Genomic DNA, 13,948 nt, shown 5'->3' on the forward strand with positions numbered 1-13,948 from the left:
CGCGGTGGCTCACGCCTGTAATCCCGGCACTTTGGGAGGCCGAGGTGGGTGGATCACGAGGTCAGGAGTTCGAGACCAGCCTGACCAACATGGTGAAACCCCATCTCTACTAAAAATACAAAAAAAATTAGCCAGGCGTGGTGGCGGATGCCTGTAATCCCAGCTACCCAGGAGGCTGAGACAGGATAATCGCGTGAACCCGGGAGGCGGAGCTTGCAGTGAGCCGACATCGCGCCACTGCACTCCAGCCTGGGTGACAGAGCGAGAGACTCCGTCTCAAAAAAAAAAAAAAAAAAAATTAGCCAGAGGTAGTGGCGCATGCCTAAAATCCCAGCTACTTGGGAGGCTGAGGGAGGAGAATCGCTTGAACCTGGGAGGTGGGTGTTGCAGTGAGCCAGGATTGCGCCACAGCACTCCAGCCTGGGTGACAGAGTGAGACTCCATCCAAAAAAAAAAAAAAAAAAATGTGGGGGGAGGAATAATAACTATTTCACAAGGTGTTATGAGGATTCTAATGCATGCAGAGCTAAGTGTCCTGCATATAAGTTTAGGAGCTTTCCTTGTTACCAATCCCACTAACCCTGTCCCTATGGGGTGCTCTTTTCCCAGCACGTGGAGGAAGGAGGCCCAGCCCAGGAGGCAGGACTCTGTGCTGGGGACCTCATCACCCACGTGAATGGGGAGCCTGTGCATGGCATGGTGCATCCTGAGGTCGTGGAGCTGATCCTTAAGGTGAGTGCAGGGAAGGAGGCACCCTGGGCGGAGGGTGGGGGAGGCCTGAGCAGCCCCTAGCAGAGCATTTTCCCGCATTCTTCCCCCAGAGTGGCAACAAGGTAGCAGTGACCACAACGCCCTTCGAAAATACCTCTATCCGCATTGGTCCCGCAAGGCGCAGCAGCTACAAGGCTAAAATGGCTCGGAGGAACAAGCGACCCTCTGCCAAGGAGGGCCAGGAGAGGTGGGCACAGCCGTAAACAGCCTGGTCTTTGAGCAGTGGGTGGAACTTAGGCGGGAGGGGTACAGATGAGGATGGAGAAGGGAAGAGCACGGGAAAGATGGTGGGAACAAATGACCAACAAGCAAAGGGAAGAGGACAATTAAGAGGGGCTGCGGGCTGGGCGCGGTGGCTCACGCCTGTAACCCCAGCACTTTGGGAGGCCGAGGCGGGCAGATCACGAGGTCAGGAGTTTGAGACCAGCCTGGCCAATATGGTGAAACCCCATCTCTACTAAAAATACAAAAATTAGCCTGGCATGGTGGCGCTCGCCTGCAGTCCCAGCTACTTAGGAAGCTGAGGCAGAAGAATCCCTTGAACCCGGGAGGTGGATGTTGCAGTGAGCCAAGATTGTGCCACTGCACTCCAACCTGGGCAACAGAGTGAGACTCCGTCTCAAACAAACAAACAAATAAACAAAAAAAGAGGGGCTGGGATGACTCACACCTGTAATCACAGCACTTTGGGAGGCTGAGGCAGAAGGATCACTTGAGCCCAGGAGTCAAGATTAGGGGCAACATAGAGAGACCCCGTCTCTACAAAAAACTTAAAAAAACTAGTTGGGTTTGGTGGCACACACCTGTGGTCTCAGCTACTCGGAGGCTGAAGTGGGAGGATTGCTTGAGCCTGGGAGGTCGAGGCTGCAGTGAGCTATGATCTCACCACTGCAGTCCAGCTGTGACAACAGAGCTAGACTCTGTTTCAAAAAAAAAAAAGAGGGGCTGTAAAAGTGGAAGGAGCCAAGAATGGAAGCTGTGCCAAGTTTCTAGGATCAGAGAAAAGCATTGTAGGAGGGTCTTGCACATATAGGCAGGCCCAGGAGATGTGAACTGGAAAGGGAGATGTCCAGAGATGGAGGGGGTCCAGGAGATGGTCCTATCCTGTTAGATGTGTTTAGACAGAACTGGGAAAGGCTAGAATAAAAAATGTCTATCTGGAATGAGCATGCCAGGCAAGGTTCAGCCAACTGAAATCCTATCTTCCCTAATAGATAGGAGGAGCTAGGTGGGAGGTGGGTGGGGCCAGAAGAGTATTCTGTTTGTTTGTTTGTTTTTAGTATTCTGTTTTGATCAGTGAGTTTGGCCCAGACAAGTACAGGGATTTGGGTGAGAAGAGCCAGACGGGGTTGAGATAAGTACATTTCTTCCCACTCTTATAGGTGGGTTGTAGTGGAAGACGAGGGACTAGAGGCAGGTGGGACCAAGTTGGTTTTGTTTGGATGTGTTTCTAGCCTGGACTGGGAGTGGCCGAAAGGTGGGGCACGACCTGAAGTGGGAGGAGGGAGGAGCCAAGCAGCACTGAGTTAAGGGAAGTTCTGTCTTGATAGGTGGGTTGTAGTGAAAGACAGAGGGACTAGAGGGGTGGGCAGGACTAGAAGAGGTTGTTTTTGGCCGGGCGAGGTGGTTCACGCCTGTAATCCCAGCACTTTGGGAGGCCGAGGTGGGTGGATCACCTGAGGTCAGGAGTTCGAGACCAGCCTGACCTACGTGGTGAAACCCCATCTCTACTAAAAATACAAAAATTAGCTGGGAGTGGTGGCTCACTCCTGTAGTCCCACCTACTCAGGAGGCTACTCACGAAGCTGAAGCACGGTAATCGCCTGAACCCGGGAGGTACAGGTTGCAGTGAGCCGAGATCGTGCCATTGCACTCCAGCCTGGGCGACAAGAGCGAAACTTCGTCTCAAAAAAAAAAAAAAAAAAAAAGGTTTTGTTTGGATGAGTGTTTGTAGCCAGAATTGGGAGTGGCCTAAAGTTGGGCGGGGCCTGAAGTAGGAGGAGCTAAAGGAAGTTCTATATTGATAGGTGGATTGTAGTGGAAGAGGGAGGAGCCAGAGAGGTGGGCGGGGCAGAACAGATTGGTTTTGTTTGGATGCTTGTTTCTAGCTTGGACTAGGAGTGGCCAAAGGGGGTGGGTGGGGACTGAAGTGGGAGGAGCCAAGCAGCACTGAGCTAAAGGAAGTTCTTTATCTTGATAGGTGGGTTGTAGCTGGAGAGGGAAGGGCCAGAAGGGGTGGGTGGTTACCGTTGTGAGGCCGTGAAATGGGAGGAGCCCTGAGCTCTGGCGTCCAGGTCAAGGACGCTTGGCCCCCTCCCTGTCCCGCAGCAAGAAGCGCAGCTCCCTCTTCCGGAAGATCACGAAGCAGTCGAACCTGCTGCATACTAGCCGCTCGCTGTCGTCGCTGAACCGCTCGCTGTCATCCAGCGATAGTCTCCCGGGCTCGCCTACGCACGGGCTGCCGGCGCGCTCGCCCACGCACAGCTACCGCTCCACGCCTGACTCCGCCTACCTAGGTATTACCTCCTGCACCTGCGCGGGGACCGAGCAGCGCGCGGTGGCCTGGCTGGTGCTTGGGCTGTACTCACTAGCTTCACCTCCTGTCTCCCGCAGGCGCCTCATCCCAGAGCAGCTCCCCAGCATCGAGCACGCCCAACTCGCCTGCGTCGTCGGCGTCGCACCACATTCGGCCCAGCACGCTGCACGGACTGTCGCCAAAGCTCCATCGCCAGTACCGCTCTGCGCGATGCAAGTCGGCCGGCAACATCCCTTTATCGCCGCTGGCACACACGCCGTCCCCCACGCAGGCGTCACCGCCGCCACTGCCGGGCCACACGGTGGGCAGCTCGCACACTACGCAGAGCTTCCCGGCCAAACTGCACTCATCGCCTCCCGTCGTGCGCCCGCGCCCCAAGAGTGCCGAGCCCCCTCGCTCGCCGCTCCTCAAGCGCGTGCAGTCGGCCGAGAAGCTGGGAGCCTCCTTGAGTGCGGACAAGAAGGGCGCGCTGCGCAAACACAGCCTCGAGGTGGGCCACCCGGATTTCCGCAAGGACTTCCATGGCGAGCTGGCGCTGCATAGCCTTGCCGAGTCCGACGGTGAGACGCCCCCAGTCGAGGGCCTTGGCGCGCCCCGGCAGGTCGCTGTCCGCCGCCTGGGCCGACAGGAGTCACCTTTGAGCCTGGGCGCGGACCCATTGCTGCCCGAGGGTGCCTCCAGGCCACCAGTGTCGAGCAAGGAGAAGGAATCCCCGGGGGGCGCCGAGGCGTGCACCCCACCCCGCGCGACGACCCCCGGTGGCCGGACCCTGGAGCGGGACGTCGGCTGCACGCGGCATCAGAGTGTGCAGACGGAGGATGGCACTGGCGGGATGGCCAGGGCTGTGGCCAAGGCGGCGCTGAGCCCGGTGCAGGAACACGAGACAGGCCGGCGCAGCAGCTCTGGCGAGGCGGGCACACCCCTGGTACCCATTGTCGTAGAGCCTACGCGGCCCGGGGCTAAGGCTGTGGTGCCTCAGCCTCTGGGCGCGGACTCCAAGGGGTTGCAGGAACTCGCACCCCTGGCGCCTTCCGTGCCCGAGGCCCCCCGGGGCCGGGAGCGCTGGGTGTTGGAGGTGGTGGAGGAGCGCACCACGCTGAGCGGGCCTCGCTCCAAGCCCGCCTCCCCAAAGCTCTCCCCGGAGCCCCAGACACCCTCCCTAGCCCCAGCGAAGTGCAGTGCACCCAGCAGTGCAGTGACCCCAGTCCCACCCGCATCCCTCTTGGGCTCAGGCACCAAGCCTCAAGTGGGGCTGACCTCCCGGTGCCCTGCTGAAGCTGTGCCCCCAGCAGGCCTGACCAAAAAAGGAGTGTCCAGTCCCGCACCCCCGGGACCATAGCCAAGGGGGGCATCGGCCCCGCGCTGTACAGCCTCCTGTATACATATGTACACATATAAATAAAGTGCGTCCGTGCTGCGTGAGTTTTCTGGGGCTCACTCGTCTCCAGGCAAGGCGAGACATCACACGACCCCACCCCCATGCCCAGGTGCTTTTTGGGAGGTGGGACTCCAGTTCTGGTTACCATGGAGAGTGGAGGGAATTTTGGATAGACACCTCCTGTGGTCCCACTTCTGGTCTCACCTCTGCACCAACTGCCCCCAAACCTTTAGGGGGAGAATTGAAGCTGCGATGCTGTTGTGTCCCAGCGCCCACCTGAAGAAAAGGTTAACAGCCTCGTCCACCAATTGCCATTTATTTACTCCTCAACAATCCTGATGGCAGGTATTATGTTTCCCATTTTGCAGACAGGTAGACTGTGTCACAGAGCGGTTAAGGCACACAATCAAGGTCATACAGCTAGGAAGGGGATGAACTGGGATTCAAAATCAAGTCCAAACTGGTTCCTGAGCCCTTAGATTTTTTTTTTCTTTTTTTCTTTTTTTTGACACAGAGTCTCATTCTGTCACCCAGGCTGAAGTGCCGTGGTGTTAGCTCAGCTCATGACAACCTCTGCCTCCCGAGTTCAAGCGATTCTCCTGCCTCAGCCTCCCGAGTAGCTAGGACCACAGACGCGTGCCACCATGTCTGGCTAATTTTTAAATATTTTTAATGGATATGGGGTTTCACCATGTTGGCCAGGCTGGTCTCGAACTCCTGACCTCAAGTGATCCGCCCATCTCAGCCTCCCAAAGTGCTGGGGTTACAGATGTGAGCCACTGCACCCGTCCGCCCCCCCGCCCCCGCCCCCCCTTTTTTTTGAAACAGAGTCTTGCTATGTGACCCAGGTTGGCGTAATCATAGTTCACTGTGACCATGATCTCCCTGGTTCAATCGATCCTCTGGCTTCAGTGGCTGGGACTACAGGCATTTATCACCGTGCCCGGCTAACTTTTTTTAAGTTCTAGTAGAGATGTGGTCTCACTATGTAGCCCAGGCTGGTCTTGAATTCCTGAGTTCAAGTGATCCTCCCTCCTTGGCTTCCCAAAGTGCTGGGATTACATACGTGAGCCACTGCACCTGGCCATAAGGGTTAGATCTTATAAGCTCTGCTGGGCTTCCTGGCCATGCCATTACAGGGCTGGTAGTTCTCCACCAGCGGCTGGAAGGCTTTCCAGAGGGCTGGCAGCTGGGCACACAGTGTGCCCCCACCCCGTTGCTCCTCTCCCTGGTTCCGATTCATGTCACCCACGCAGGTCCAGGGCCCTTCTGGGGACACGCACCATTTGGAGTGGTCCTCTGTGCTGTTGAAGCTTGGGCCGGCTGGTCCAGGGAAAGCTATCTGGTTCACATTCAGAACCTGCCAGATAGCCGAGCAGTTAGAGGGCAGGATACCTACAGTTTTGTGCCAGAACTGGACCTGCAGGTTGGTACCAAGGGCTGCTGCCAACCAGCCGGAGTACAGGTCTGCAAAGGATGGAGAGAGGGCACAGGTAGGGTCAGGGCCACTGCTAGGGAGTCCCTAGTCCACTTCCCCTCTCTCAGCTCAGTTTCCATATTTCCTTTTTTTTTTTTTTTTTTTTTTTTTTGACATGGAGTCTTGCTCTGTCGCCCAGGCTAGAGTGCATTGGTGCAATCTAGGCTCATTGCAACCTCTGCCTCCGAGGTTCAAGTGATTCTCCTGCCTCAGCCTTCTGAGTAGCTGGGACTACAGGCATGCACAACCATACCCGGCTAATTTTTTAATAAAGAGGGGTTTCACCATGTTGACCAGGCTGCTCTCAAACTCCTGATCTCAAGCAATCCGCCCACCTCGGTCTCCCAAAATGCTGGGACTACAGGCGTGTGTCACCGCGCCCTGCCACAGTTTCCATATTTCTGAGCTCAGTTGTCAATTCCCAGCCCTGGGAATGATATTAATATTAATTGCCCTTCCCAAATTTGTTTTTGAGACAGAGTCTCACTCTGTCTCCCAGGCTGGAGTGCAGTGGTGCAATCTCGGCTCACTGCAACCTCTGCCTCCTGGTTTCAAGCGATTCTCATGCCTCAGCCTCCTGAGTAGCTGGGATTACAGGTGCCCGCCACCACACCCGGCTAATTTTTGTATTTTTAGTAGAGATGGGGTTTCACCATGTTGGCCAGGCTGGTCTCAAACTCCTGACCGTGTAATCAGCCGGCGCCCTCCACCATGCCCAGATAATTTTTGTATTTTTAGTAGAGATGGAGTTTCACCATGTTGGCCAGAGTGGTCTTGAACTCCTAGGCTCAAGTGACCCACCCGCCTTGGTCTCCCAAAATGTTGGGATTACATGTGAGCCACCGTGTCCGGCCCTGAGTGTTTTTAATTAATTAACTTATTTATTTTGAGACTGGGTCTCATTCTGACGCCCCAGCTGGAGTGCAGTGGCAGGATCATGACTCACTTGCAGCCTCGACCTCCTGGGCTCAAGCTTTCTCCCACCTCAGCCTCCTGAGTAGCGGGGACTACACGTGTGTGCCACTATGCCCCACTAATTAAAATTTTTTTTGTAGAGATGGGGTCCCGCTATGTTGCACAGGCTGGTCTCAAACTCCTGGGCTCAAGCGATCCTCCTGCCTCGACTGGGATTACAGGTGTGAGCCACTGTGCCTGGCCTATTTATTTGTATTTATTTATTTATTTATTTATTTTGAGACACAGTCTCACTCTGTCGCCCAGGCTGGAGTGCAGTGGCACTATCTCGACTCACTGCAAGCTCCACCTTCCGGGTTCACGCCATTCTCCTGCCTCAGCCTCCCGAGTAACTGGGACTACAGGTGCCCGCCACCACGCCCGGCTAATTTTTGCACTTTTAGTAGAGACAGGGTTTCACCGTGTTAGCCAGGATGGTCTCGATCTCCTGACCTTGTGATCTGCCCACCTCAGCCTCCCAAAGTGCTGGGATTACAGGCATGAGCCACTGCGCCCAGCCTATTTATTTATTTATTTATTTATTTTTAATTTTTTTTTTAATTTTTTATTTATTTATTTATTTTTTTGAGACGGAGTCTTGCTTTGTCGCCCAGGCTGGAGTGCAGTGGCGCGATCTCGGCTCACCGCAAGCTCCACCTCCCGGGTTCACGCCATTCTCCCGCCTCAGCCTCCCGAGTAGCTGGGACTACAGGCGCCCACTACCACGCCTGGCTAATTTTTTGTATTTTTAGTAGAGACGGGGTTTCACCGTGTTAGCCAGGATGGTCTCGATCTCCTGACCTCGTGATCCACCCGCCTCGGCCTCCCACAGTGCTGGGATTACAGGCGTGAGCCACCGCGCCCGGCCTATTTATTTATTTTTAAATAAAGACAGGGTCTTGCTCTGTCACCCAGGCTGGAGTGCAGTGGAGTCATCATAGCTCACTGCAGTCTGAAACTCTGGGCTCAATTTATCCTCCTGCCTCAGCCTCCCAAGTTGCCTGGCTAATTTTTAATTTTGTAGAGATGAGGTCTTGCTATGTTTCCCAGGCTTGTCTTGGATGCCTGTCTTCAAATGATCCTCCTGCCTCAGCCTCCTAAGTAACTGGGATTACAGGAGTGAGGCACCACCTCTGGCGCTCAAATGACTTACATGCACCACTTCATTCACAATTTTTTAAGTAGATGTCAGTATCCCCGTTTTTCAGATGAGTAGACCAAGGCTCAGGTGAAATTATACATCACACAGCAAGAACCCAGGGTTTGAACCCAGGTCTGTTCACTGATCATGTGATTATAGCTCCCAAACAGACCTGGTCTCTACCCCTGACTCGAACTCAGCCACGGCCACACCAGTCACCCTGTCTGCAGAGAAGGAGCTCTCCAACCCTCAACCTTGAGACTCACCATCTCCAAATTTGCTGAACTTGGCAAAGCTCTGGAAAACAGCCCCGGCCTGGGATGTGAGTGTGATGCTGCTGTTCCAGGGTTCTTGGCTAACGTGGTGGCCCTTGACCACATTCTCCAAGTCGGGGAATTCCTGGGCAAAGATCCCTTCCAGCTGGTAGTTATAGACCCAGGGGTAGGTGTAGGTCAGCTGCTTGCCTGGAGGACAAGGGGAGGAGGAAATGCAAGATCGTTCCAGGTTCTGGTCAGTAAACCCAGGACTCATCCTGTGTCCCTGACTCCACTTACCAATCTTCGAGAACTGAGCGAAGGGAAAAGACACACAGAGCAGGGTCTGCCCATAGGTACAGGCGCTATGAGGCCAGCTGTATGCAGCAGAGGAGGCCGGTGGAGGGAAGTTAGGTACACTGTGGACCAGCCAGAAGCCCCCATCGTGGTCAAGGAGCAGGACACCTGGACCAAAAGAAGGCATTAGGGGAGGTCGGGCGCAGTGGCTCACGCCTGTAATCCCAGCACTTTGGGAGACCGAGACAGACAGATCACCTGAGGTCAGGAGTTAGAAATCAGCCTGGCCAACATGGCGAAACCCCATCTCTACTAAAAATACAAAAATTAGCTGAGCGTGGTGGTGGACGCCTGTAATCCCAGCTACTCAGGAGGCTGAGGCAGGAGAATCGCTTGAACCCGGGAGGTGGAGGTTGCAGTGAGCTGAGATCCACCACTGCACTCCAGCCTGGGCCACAGAGCAAAATTTCATCTCAAACATAAGTAAGTAAGTAAGTAAGTAAGTAAGTAAATAAATAAATAAATAAATAAATAAATAAAATTTAAAAAAAGAAGGCAGGCCCCGCGCAGTGTAATCCCAGCACTTTGGGAAGCCGAGGAGGGCAGATCACCTGAGGTCGGGAGTTCAAGACCAGCCTGGCCAACATGGAGAAACCTCATCACTACTAAAAATACATTAGCCGGGCATGGTGGTGCATGCCTGTAATCCCAGCTACTAGGGAGGCTGATGCAGGAGAATCACTTGAACCCAGGAGGCGGAGGTTGCAGTGAGCCGAGATTGCACCATTGCACTCCAGCCTGGGTAACAAGAGCAAAACTCCTTCTCAAAAAAAAAAAAAAAAAAAAAAAAAAAGGCAGTTAGAGGGTATTGCTCCAGGCCTCCCAGCAAGCTCATCTGCAACCAGGAACACCCTCAGTTTGCAGCAGGGCTTAGAGAGGGTGCCAGCAGTGTTAGAACCACGGCTGAGCTCAGTTTTTGCAGGCATAAATTCTTATAGTCCAGAATAACGCCAAGATTAATGTAAGGTAGGGAAACAGGCCAGGTGTGGCGGCTCATGCCGGTAATCGCAGCACATTAAGAGGCCAAGGTGGGTAGATTGCTTGAACCAGGACTTCGAGACCAGCCTGGGCAACATGGCAAAAGCCCACTCTACAAAAATACAAAAAGTAGGCCAGGTGTGGTGGCTCACGCCTGTAATCCCAGCACTTTGGGAGGCCAAGGCAGGTGGATCACCTGAGGTCAGGAGTTCGAGATCAGCCTGTCCAACCTGGTAAAACCCCATCTCTACTAAAAAATACAAAATTTAGCCAGGCATGGTGGCGCACACCTGTAATCCCAGCTACTCCAGAGGCTGAGGCAGAAGAATCGCTTGAACTGGCGAGACGGAGATTGCAGTGAGCTGAGATTGTGCCACCAAACTCCAGCCTGGGTAATGGAGAGAGAGTGCCGCAAAAAAAAAAAAAAAAAAAAAAAAAAAAAGCCAGGCATGGTGGGGGGTACTGGCAGGCCCAGTACTTGGGAGGCTGAGGTAGGAGGATCACCTGAGCCCTGGGAGGTCAACGCTGCAGTGAGCTGTGATACTGCACTCCAGCCTAGGTGACTGCGTGAGACCTTGTCTAAAAGAAAAAAAAATGGGGGAAATAGATGCCCAAGGTCTGACAGGGGAGATCTCCCACCCCGCTATGGAGGTCAGGGGTTAGCTTGGAAAAATGCATAGGAACTCGGCTGGGCAGGGTGGCTCATTCCTGTAATCCCAGCACTTTGGGAGGCCAAGGCGGGTAGATCACTTGAGGTAGATCACAGGAGTTCAAGACCAGCCTGGCCAACATGGTGAAACCTCGTCTGTACTAAAAATATAAAAATTAGCCTGGTGTGATGGTGCGCCTTTAATACCAGCTACTTGGGAGGCTGAGACAGGAGAATTGCTTCAACCCCAGAGGCAGAGATTGCAGTGAGCCAAGATTGTGCCACTGCACTCCAGCTTGGGTGACAGAGCGAACTCCCACCGTCTCAAAAACAAAGAAAAAAAAAGTTGGGGGGAATAGATGCCCAGGGTCTGACAGTGCAGATCTCCCCGACCACCCCATGCACGTCAGGGGTTACCTTGGAAAAATGGGACCCGAGTCTCTCCCCAGCCCCCAATCCAGGCCTCACCCTTCGTGTGCCCACGCATGGAAGAGTCCTGAGCCTTGCTGGGTTGAGGCGGTTGGTCATTGTAGAGCAGGAAGGCGAGCTGGGGGCGGGTAAACGGAGGCAACGTGAAATTCCTCCCAGGCAGGGCAGCCCTAGAGTTTCGTCCCTAGTTGGCCCGGGGCCCCCTTCACCTGGCTGGTGTTGCTCCGGTACAGCGGCTGCAGGCTTCGGCCCACGGCCCCCTCCGGGCTGTTGATGAGTCCCCTGCCGTCCCGCCAGCCTCCGGAGCTCTCGTCCAGATACTTGTACTGCAGCCCTCTCTGCGCCGCCTCCCCGGACCCTCTAAGAGCTGGCAGCTTGTAGACCACGAACCTGGAGGTCGGAGAATGCACAGAAATAGGAGAGAGGGAAGAGAAGGCACCCCAGGGTTCCCCGAGGAGGTAGCCATCCCGGTTGAGTGACCCCAGCCGGACCCCGGGGCGATGGTAGCCCCCCGCTGCGCACTCACCAGTCTACAGGCTGCCCGGAGTCCCCGTAGCAGGTCAAGGCCCCGGCGGGGACGCACAGCAGCGCTGCCAGCAGCAGCGGGATCATCGCTGCTATGGGGCTGAGATCCAGGAATCTGTGTCGGGACTGCGGGGCGCTGGGTTACAACAGAGGCCAGGACTGGCACCTGGCGCCTTTCACTTCCCTAAACTTGCCTGGGAACCGGGGCGGGGACATCACGAGGGTACAGACTCCTCCCCCGAGACGCGATGCTGCGTTTTGGAGAGGCAAAAGTCAACGCTGAGTCTGCCCAGGCCACGCCCACTACGGGCCCGGCGCTCCAGCGTCTCCTGGAGCCTGGCCACCGTTCCTTTTCGTGGTAGCTAATCCCAGCCCACGCTCTTCTGTCTGACCCAACTCCCGCCCGGGTTTCTGGATCAGGCACAAGTTTGTATTTTATTTTTTATTCCAGCCCTACAACCTGGGTCCAACTCTTGTGACCTTTGTTCTTCCTCTTTTTTTTTTTTTTTTTTTTGAGACGGAGTTTCACTCTTGTCGCCCAGGCTGGAGTGCAATGGCACGATCTCGGTTCACTGCAACCTCCGCCTTCCTGATTAAAGCGATTATCCTGCCTCAGCCTCCCGAGTAGCTGGGATTACAGGCGCCCGACACCACGCCCGGCTAATTTTTGTAGTTTTAGTAGAGACGGGGTTTTTCCATGTTGACTAGGCTGGTCTCGAACTCCTGACCTCGTGATCCACCAGCCTCGGCACCCGAAAGTGCCAAGATTGCAGAAGTGAGCCACTGCGCCCCTTAAGAAGCGTTTGTGTTCCAGTGGATCTTCCCCTTTTTCTTTCTTTTTTTTTTTCTTCCCTTTTTTTTTTTTTTTTTTTTTTCCGGACAATATCTCGCTCTGTTGCCCAGGCCGGAGTGCAGTGGCGCAATCTTGGCTCACTGCAACCTCTGCCTCCCCAGCTCAAGTGATCCTCTCACCTCAGCCTCCCGAGTAGCTGGGATCACGGGCACATGCCACTATGCCCAGCTAATTTTTGTAGTTTTTTTTTTTTGAAACACGGTTTCACCATGTGGCTCAGGCTGAACTCCTGAGCTCAAGGGATCCACCTGTCTTGCCTCCCAAAGTGCTGGGATTACAGGCATGTAATCCACCCCACCCAGACTCTCCTTTTTCATTCTGCACGTTTTCTCCAGGATCCCCTGAGCTAGCAAAGAGGTGACTGTATGTTTGTTTTTTGTCGCTTTGAGACAGGATAATGGTTTCTCACCCAGGCTAGAATGCAGTGACTCCATCACAGTTCACTGCAGCCTCAACCTACTGGGCTCAAGAGATCCTCCCAGGTAGCTGGTACTACAGGCCTGTGCCACCACACCCAGATAATTGTTCATTGCAGAGATGAGGGTCTCACTATGTTGCCCAGGCTGCTCTGGAACTCCTGGGTTCAAGTGATTCTCCCACCTCAGCCTCAAAGGATCATGGCAGGGCAAAGGGCTATGGGAATCTGAGTACTGGCTTGAAACTGCCTTTGCAAAAATTATGACAGAAAATTATGTCAGTGAAAGAGCTCTGACCTAACCAACTCCATCTTGCCTTTAATCTCCAAACTGCCCTTGCTTGGTCATTCCTGGAGTGGGGCCAAGCTAACTCTTTTTTTTTTTTTGACACGTTGTCTCACTCTGTCGCCCAGGCTGGAGTCCAGTGGTGTGATCTCAGCTCACTGCAACATCCGCCTCCTAGGTTCAAGCAATCCTCCTGCCTCAGCTTCCTGAGTAGCTGGGATTACAGGCATGCGCCACATGCCCAGCTAATTTTTGTATTTTTGGTAGAGACTGGGTTTCGCCATTTTTGGTAGAGATGGGGTTTCACCTTGGGGCTCAGGCTGGTGTCGAACTCCTGGGCTCAAGTGATCTGCCCGCCTCGGCCTGCCAAATTGCTGGGATTAAAGAGGGAGCCACCATGCCTGGCCCCAAGCTAATTTTGGGAGGAATTTAGTTTATAGCTTAAATGATAACAGCCCTTCCCCAAACTAAACTGCCTTTGTAGAAATAATGAAAGGGCACTAGGTTAGGAGGATGAGAGGAGCCTGAATTCTGCTAAAATGTAGTTGTCGTAGTTAAATTATGACCAGCCATTTTTCCCGCCGGGTGCTGTGCCTCACGCCTGTAATCCCTGCACTTTGAGAGGCCGAGGCTGGAGGATTACCTGACGTCAGGATTTCGAAACCAGCCTGGCCAGCATTTCGAAACCCCGTCTCTTCTAAAAATACAAACATTAGCCGGGCATGGTGGCATGTGCCTGTAATCCTAGCTACCTGGTAGGCTGACACAGGAGAATCACTTGAACCCAGGAGGCAGAGGTTGCAGTGAGCCAAGATGGAAACACTGCACTCCAGCCTGGGCAAGAGCAAGACTCCGTCTCAAAAACAAAAACAAAGATGGCCAGCCATTATTCTGGAGGTCACAAGGTTTGCAACTTCCCCAGTTATTTCTGCAAATAACATGACT

At 54.1% G+C, this 13,948-nt stretch overlaps 2 protein-coding genes across 4 annotated transcripts in view; one reads left to right on the forward strand and one right to left on the reverse strand.

The window, feature by feature from the left end:
• The window catches only part of MAST1 (microtubule associated serine/threonine kinase 1), a 41,030-nt gene extending 36,301 nt beyond the window's left edge, over positions 1-4,729 (forward strand). For both annotated transcript variants that reach the window (XM_019015502.4, XM_031004383.3), the window contains 4 exons: positions 610-732; positions 822-958; positions 3,100-3,287; positions 3,385-4,729. In XM_019015502.4, coding sequence (XP_018871047.1) covers positions 610-732; positions 822-958; positions 3,100-3,287; positions 3,385-4,646 — 1,710 coding nt within the window. In that variant the 3' untranslated portion in view covers positions 4,647-4,729. The remainder of the gene's footprint in view (positions 1-609; positions 733-821; positions 959-3,099; positions 3,288-3,384) is intronic.
• Positions 4,730-4,985: 256 nt separating this feature from the next.
• DNASE2 (deoxyribonuclease 2, lysosomal) lies at positions 4,986-11,751 on the reverse strand. Of its 2 annotated transcripts, XM_055371843.2 has the most exons (7): positions 11,451-11,701; positions 11,134-11,314; positions 10,964-11,042; positions 10,351-10,425; positions 8,812-8,976; positions 8,524-8,721; positions 4,986-6,152 (listed from the first exon to the last, which is right to left on the reverse strand). In XM_055371843.2, the coding sequence occupies exons 1-7, from the start codon at positions 11,534-11,536 to the stop codon at positions 5,779-5,781; spliced, it is 1,158 nt and encodes a 385-aa protein (XP_055227818.1). In that variant the 5' UTR covers positions 11,537-11,701; the 3' UTR covers positions 4,986-5,778. The 2 variants fall into 2 exon arrangements, with proteins under 2 accessions (XP_055227818.1, XP_004060157.2); XM_004060109.5 differs by lacking the exon at positions 10,351-10,425 and having other exon boundaries at positions 11,451-11,751.
• Positions 11,752-13,948: the final 2,197 nt, after the last annotated feature.

Source organism: Gorilla gorilla, chromosome 20 (assembly GCF_029281585.2).
Source record: "Gorilla gorilla gorilla isolate KB3781 chromosome 20, NHGRI_mGorGor1-v2.1_pri, whole genome shotgun sequence".
In the NCBI taxonomy this organism is placed as follows: Eukaryota; Metazoa; Chordata; class Mammalia; order Primates; family Hominidae; genus Gorilla; species Gorilla gorilla.

What these genes read in the sequence shown, in the direction of transcription:
- DNASE2 (XM_055371843.2), bottom strand. Translation starts at nt 11,536, where the DNA reads ATGATCCCGCTGCTGCTGGCAGCGCTGCTGTGCGTCCCCGCCGGGGCC. An exon ending in ACCGGAGCAACACCAGCCAG is followed by an intron (nt 11,043 to 11,133) that starts GTGAAGGGGGCC and finishes ACCCGCCCCCAG; the next exon opens with CTCGCCTTCCTGCTCTACAA. An exon ending in CATGCGTGGGCACACGAAGG is followed by an intron (nt 10,426 to 10,963) that starts GTGAGGCCTGGA and finishes TTTTTCTTTTAG; the next exon opens with ACAAGGTCTCACGCAGTCAC.